We start from the raw sequence: 7262 nt of genomic DNA on the forward strand, positions 1-7262 counted from the left end.
GCTTTGTCACTGACTGTTATTAGTGAGAGCAAATGTTAGAAAGCACAGAAAGGCAAACAATGTAAAAAACCCACCACACGTCATGCAAAGTCTGTCATTTACGACTACTCTCAAAGTTGCCTTTAGCTCCAATTTTTCAATAGCAAAATCAGTGCCAACAAGACCTATTAGCTCTGCTTTGTAAGTGCAAAAATCAGCGTCACCTTCAGGTTGAGTTGGGCATCTATCTGCTGGGTACTGCTGGGTGAGTACACTTCTTCTTTGCGGCATAGTTTAAATCAGGTGGAAGCTTGGTTATTTCAGACTTGACATTTGTGCATTGATTTGTTGGCAGCGTCTAGAATATGTGAATTTCCCTGAGATTACAAGAAGGACCTGGCATTGTTTTTGTCGCTGCTATAGGGATACCTATAAACGTGAATTTATATTAGGGTTGCCTCTTGTCTCTTTCAGTAAGTACCTGAATTACACTCTATTGTCTTAGGTAGTTCTAACCCCCATCTCCCACTTTCCTAGCTTGGAGCTTACTCATCCTGCATATATGGGCCAGTTGACTAGCATCTGTGTTATCTTTTAAGAACTCATGTTATTAAAATAATTTATGAACATGATATTTATGTAATTGAATGGTTTACTATTAGTATGTCCTAACATACTAATGTGCTCCACTCGGTCCTGTTAACACTTCCTCCTCCTCCCAGAGGGACTATTAGACCATTGTGTTTCATCGGGTCCTTTTGGAAACAGCTAAGCACAAATCCTATTTTTATATATTCATTCCAAAGTTGTTATTGCACCTCCTATAGGTTTGCCATATCGTATCTTATATTTGACTATCCTATCAAAAGTATGGAGAATGTCATCTGCAAATAGATGACAATGTCTTTTGAAGACTGTAAGCATTGCCAGTGACTGTAAATTCTAACCCTGGGAAAAGATGAGAGTTTAAAAAGACTAGCTGGCAGTTCCACTAGGTCTGCAGGTGATGAAACTACTTACTTCTAAGTAACTGTGCCACGCCGCCAGCACCATCTGAAGAAGCTCAGACGGCAGAGAGTCTGAACACCCACCCACACTGTCACCCTCTCCGTGTTTTCACACATTTCTGCTCCAGCCTCCTGCTGCGCTCTAAGCCTCTGCCCTCTTTGTTACACCTTTTCCTTTAACGATTGGCTTTCCTATTCCAGTTGCTGCTTCTGTTGGCTGAGGGATACTGTTCTTCACATAGTAGTGAAAAAGGAGATGAACAGAAGAAATTCACCTTTAAGTGACAGCTGCCATTGACACACAGAAGCACTCACTCAAGATGGCTTAAAGGAGAAAGGGACTCAATGCATGACTGGAAAACAGAGCGATTCAGGCAAGTGTGAAAGGAATTAATATTTTCTAATAATTCCTCCAGGACAACTAGTTGCTGATTAGTATATATTTGATTTAATTATTTTCCAAACTGACTATTTTTGGAGAAGGAGATGTGGAGCAAGAAGGGAAGGGGAGATTGTTTTTAGAGCCCCTAATTAATACAAAGGCCTGCTTTCAGAAAAGCCTTCATTTGAGCTATTCCTTTTCACTTTTTCCTGTTGGGTACATGACAATTTAGAATTCTTGGTTTCATCAAAAAAGAAAAAAAAAGCATCATGATTTTAAACAAAAACCAAAACAGACTAAAACAAAAAATACAAGAAGCGGCAAAATGACTGAACCTAACTCAGCATCTTTTTGAAGACAGGGAGGTTAGTTGGTTAAACGTCACAGTGACCTAGCAGTTACTGTCCCACCTTGGAGAATTGGACTGTTTAAGAGTGCACATCCAGAGGCACAGGTAGGGAACACGGGAGCCGAGAGGACTACTGCTGCTGCCGGGGCCACCCTGTGCCAATCAGCATGGCTTTCCAGAGCTGCTGCTCTATGGTAACTCTCAGCGAGAGAGACAAAGAAGAGAACATTTGTAGAAACCAAGCAAAAAATGGACGGGAATACAATACCTGGAAAGTTTATCAAGCATGTTGACAAGTTTCATGGCTTCATATTCTTTTTGTTCTTCTGTCATTTCATCTATAAGGTTTGGCATTGGTTCCTCTAAATGACCAGTGATAAGATTAATGCTACAAAAAGAAAAAGAAGTTATGCTGTATGTTTTAAAATTATGCTCTTTCTATACTTTGCTGGTCCAAGTTGTAAGTTATAATAAGAAAGAGTATAGTTGCCAAAAAATTGGCAATAATAGTTTTATGGTATAGAACTGCTCTAGGAATTTTTTTAAAAAAGTACTTTCCTAGTATTAACTATTGTTTTTCAAAAAGTAAAACTAACTTGCCAACTTAAAAAAAATAAGGCCCGGCTGCTTTTTAAAAATTTGGGTATTTAGGGTAAATATCCTTGGATGCATACCTTCTTCATTAATTACAAGGGGACAAATGATTTAAGAGAGGGAGAAACTCATTTTGTGATACAGCATAAAACAAATATATCAAAAAAACTAGAAAAATGATGATAGGCTGGAATCTGAAAATGAAAGCATGCCAATTTATAATCTCAGGAAATTAGTCCATTAGTGAGACCACAGAAGGCAATGAGTGTTTAAATAATAAAAGATAAAGCAGAAGAACAATTTTAATTAGATTTGATCTGACCTAGATTTAAAAAAAAAAGGAATGAAATGTAGCCTACCAAGAGACAGGTATACCATCTGGTTTTCTGGAAATAGATTTAATAAAGTACTTAGAATGAATACGTTCCATAAACTATGTGCGAAGTTCTAATACCAAACAAGCTATCCTCTTAGATAATAGCCACATTATTTTTTTTTAAGAAAGTGAAATAAAAGATAATTCTTCCAATGGCTGCTAAATATCTGTAAGTTAAATATGTTTCTGGAGAAAAGGACAAGCAATTATAGCATTTTGTACCAGCCAAGTACAGATGGTTCGCTCTTAATGATCAAATTAAATATCCCTGCAAACAGCAAATTGCTAATAAATTGCTTTGTAGGGTCTACAAACACAAATGTGTTCAGGGACCAGGCCTTCAGGATAAGCAAGTGAGTGAACTGGTCAAGTATAAGCACTGTGGAGCGCTGGGACTGGAGTAAACTGGAGGTTAGAAAGTGGTCTAAATAGAAAAAAATCACAAGGGCCAAAACAAGGACATTGTGATCAATTAGGTTCTCTGGTGGCGAGCTTCTAATTGGGCAAGTTAACTTTACTGACCTGGGCTTTCTCATTTGGAGTAAGGTTAGGCCACAGGTACTATTACCAGATTTCTTTTGCTGAATTCCTCAGAGGCTACATGACATGCAGATTCTTGTGAAAGAATTCAGTGCTCATCATGCTCAAAAACTGGAGCTAAAACATCTGTTTTGCCATTCTTGCATAAGACCTATGTCTAGAGCTGTGGTTAAAAAAATCTTTTTTCCTTCAAAGCAGTGGAAACCATCCCCTGCTTCTTATTTAACAAATGAAACCCTAGGCCAATATGTAAAGTAGACAAAAGCTGGAACTGCTCAGGCAGAGGAGATAGGGATGGCCAAGAGCCTCCTCTATTAGTCTGCACTCTGAAGGAACCCTGGTGCTCAGGGTAAACAGTCTGAAACCCACAGGCTTGCCAGTGACTTTTAGTCTTGGCTGTACATTAGAATCACTTGGGAAACTTCAAAGAGAACTAAATCTCTCTCTGTGTGTGCGCGCATGCATGTGCGTACGTGTACATATACATACACATATACTTATATATGTATATATGTTTTTAAGTTTTCCAGGTAATTCTGATACACAATGAGTTAAGAACCACTGGGCTAGAGTGCCTACTTCAGACACTCATAATGCACTATTACTGCCTCTCCTTTTTTTTTTTCAGGTGCTAATAAAGGAAGAGAAAAAGTCCTCTAGTTAAGTGGCCATTAACAAAAACACTGAATGGGGTCATCATTTTTCCCAAAAATTGAGAACAAAGAGGACCCAGACAAGGATTCTGAGAACTACAGAGTTCTTAAGAGGTATCCAGATGCCACAATGAAAATGTAATTCCATCACCCATCTATTATTTGCTTAGGCCAGCCGTGGGCAAACTACGGCCCACTTGAAATGAATAAAACTAAAAAAAAAAAAAAAAGACCGTACTCTTTTATGTAATGATGTTTACTTTGAATTTATATTAGTTCACACAAACACTCCATCCATGCTTTTGTTCCGGCCTTCCGGTCCAGTTTAAGAACCCACTGTGGCCCTCGAGTCAAAAAGTTTGCCCACCCCTGGCTTAGGCATATAACGAGACATGTTTTTACTGGTTTCTCTACTGCTCCCTGTTAACTCAGAAAAACAACTAGTCTTATAAATGATAAGTAAAATACTTATTGTAAGCTCATACCACTTCCCAAGCAAACAAAGGAAATCAGTTCTTAGAACAAAGTATAAGGCAGCCGTGGGCAAACTACGGCCCATGGGCCGGATCCGGCCCAAAAGACGGTACCCTTTTATGTAGTGATGTTTACTTTGAATTTATATTAGTTCACACAAACACTCCATCCATGTTTTTGTTCCGGCCCTCCGGTCCAGTTTAAGAACCCATTGTGGCCCTCGAGTCAAAAAGTTTGCCCACCCCTGGTGTAAGGGAATGTAGTAGATATATTAACTGCATCTGCTCATCTTGGCTCCTGAGTGAAGGCTTCTCTCATCAAGGCCTATGGAGGGGTGATTTTAAAAACCAGGTCCACAGACTGTTGTAGAATATGATGGCATTATACAAGCCGTCGTGTGCCTCAGGGAGAAGTGTGTCAGGGGGACACACTGGTGAGCTCTGTGGTATTGTGGACACCACAGCACACAAAGGTCAGGACATGCATTCCTGGGTCAGAGCACCTTTGATTCTTTTCTTGGTTCTTTAAAGGCTTAATGGAAATGATGTCTGTTTTCCGTAAGCTGACCTCAAGTTCTCTGCTGCTGAAATGATTTAATGGCTTGCTCTGAAATTAGGTACTAAAGTCACAAAATCCTTTGCTCACTGAACACAAAAGTAGTAGCTAGAAATTAATTTTTATGGAGTAGGAACTTACCATCCTTTACCCATGGAGTAAAACATTCCAATCCCCCCAAAGTCACTCCAGGGACTCAGGTTTCATTTTTTCCTTCACAAAAACACCCCACGCTGCCCCGTACTCAGAACAATGTAAACAATACCACAGAAAACAACAGGAGCTAGGCCACCTCTTAAGGGAAACATGGCAGTGGGGCTGGGGGCAGGAGGCAGACTGGGCCACTGTCTCCTCTCTTGCTCCCCACTTCACACTAGTGGCATGTAGTTTCCTTACCCAGAGAAGAATAGAAAACAAATAATAGTCACCACAACAATGATGTCAGTTTCCATAAAATAGGTTATTTTCAGTTGAGTAAACATTTGCCACCTTTATAACCTCAAGCAGTAGAGTATGAGACTTAGCTTTCAGTTTCAGGATCTTAACCCTATGAAATTCTGGGGTTCGTTTTATTTTGTTCCAAGACGCTGAGTCTTAAGATACTTTAAGTACACTAACTTTGGTGGATATTTTATTGGGTAATTTTATATTTACTATGATCCCCCCACTTTTCTGCTTTCTTCCTTCCTCTTCCCAGCACTCTAATCCTATGATTGTTTGTCTTCCAATTAGATGACAAGAAGTATCTAAATTCTTATCTGTGGTATTTCATTGAGAATTTTTTATTATATTAGGCCCTTATATGAACTGACCACAGCTATATGGGCCTGGAGATGAAATTAGTAAGACATACTAAAAAGTATGAGGAAATAAACATATGCATAAAAGTTGAAATATATTTCAAGACTTTTGCTTTTTCTTAAAATTGTTGTTACATTTGGTCATCAATAGCACTAGGTCACTTAGCAAAAAAGACCCATTAAAAATTCCCTGAGCTACATGAAAGTTAACTTCAGTCTCTAAAAAGTGTGGATTAAATTTTACCAAAACCATTCTGGCTGAAGAATGGGCTATAAAGCTCAACCCCTACAAAGCCAGGCAGGTAAGATGAACAGAAAGGATACGCTGTCAAACCAAGGGAACTTATGCTGCACCAACTCCGTTGCAATGCAAGAATGTTATTAGAAACTTCCCCTTTTTAAAAAGGAGCTGAAAATCCAAATTTTCACGAAATATCTGAATTCTAAATTCTTACAAGTAATAATTTTAAGCAGTACTATGTAAAGTTAAAAAATAACGGAAAACACAAAACCCAAATTACCAACGCAACATGGGGAAGTCAAGCAGAACCTAACTGTGGGCTGAATCTAACCTATGGGCTTACAATTTGCAAGCTCTAGGAAGAATCAGGGTTTTAGGAAAAGGCATTGGTGAACCCAGACTAAAAAGGGAGGGGACAGGAGGGGTTGGAAAGGAGACATTATCTGCCAATGAAGCTACAAATGTGTTCCCAGGAAAAACTCCCCAGAATATTTGTCCCCACAAAACAACAAAGAGCAGAGTGGAACTTTACCATGTCCTGATGTTCTTGAGTTCCATTCCCCGGCTCCCACTCCCCAACTGCAAGTTGGGCTTGATGAGGGCAGCCACCTCAATCATTTGGTATCCCAATGCCGGGAGAGGTGACTCAAAAAATTTATTCAACAAAAATCTCCTGAGTGCCTACTGTGTGCCAGGCTATTCTGGGGACATCTCAATGGACAAAAACAGGCACAAAAAAAGCCTCTTCTCTCCTGGAGCTTACCTTCCAATGGGGAAAACCAACATCATAAGTAAACTGTATGGTATGTTAGAAGTACTATGAAAACGAGCAATGTAAAGAAGTGTGACGTGGAGGGGTGACGGTGTGTGTGCTGCAATTTTTATTAAGTGTACTGAATGGGCTTCACTAAGATGATATCTGAGTAAAGACTTGGAAAAGGTGAGACATAAGATATGTCAATGATATGGCGGTTCCTCAAAAATTTAAACATAGAACTACATAGACAATGATCCAGCAATTCTGCTTCTGGGTTTATATCCAAAAGAAGTGAAAGCTGGATCCTCGCTGGTTTGGCTCAGCGAATAGAGCATCAGCCTGCAGACTGAAGAGTCCTGGGTTCAATTCCGGTCAAGGACACATGCCCAGGTTGTGGGCTCGATCTCCAGTAAGGGGGGGGGGCGTACAGGAGGCAGCTGATCAATTATATCTATACTAGAGGCCCAGTGCACAAAAATTTGTGCACTCGGGGGGGAGGGGGGAGTCCCTCAGCCCGGCCTGTACCCTCTTGCAGTCTGGGCACCCTTGAGAGAT

At 39.9% G+C, this 7262-nt stretch overlaps 1 protein-coding gene across 1 annotated transcript in view; it reads right to left on the bottom strand.

The window, feature by feature from the left end:
• RIC8B (RIC8 guanine nucleotide exchange factor B) overlaps nt 1-7262 on the bottom strand; it is a 115333-nt gene that overhangs the window by 15213 nt on the left and 92858 nt on the right. Inside the window, exon 9 of the mRNA XM_006769386.2 lies at nt 1986-2105. Within this exon, the coding sequence (XP_006769449.1) occupies nt 1986-2105 (120 nt within the window). The remainder of the gene's footprint in view (nt 1-1985; nt 2106-7262) is intronic.

This window comes from Myotis davidii, unplaced genomic scaffold (genome assembly GCF_000327345.1).
Source record: "Myotis davidii unplaced genomic scaffold, ASM32734v1 scaffold120, whole genome shotgun sequence".
Classification (NCBI taxonomy): Eukaryota; Metazoa; Chordata; class Mammalia; order Chiroptera; family Vespertilionidae; genus Myotis; species Myotis davidii.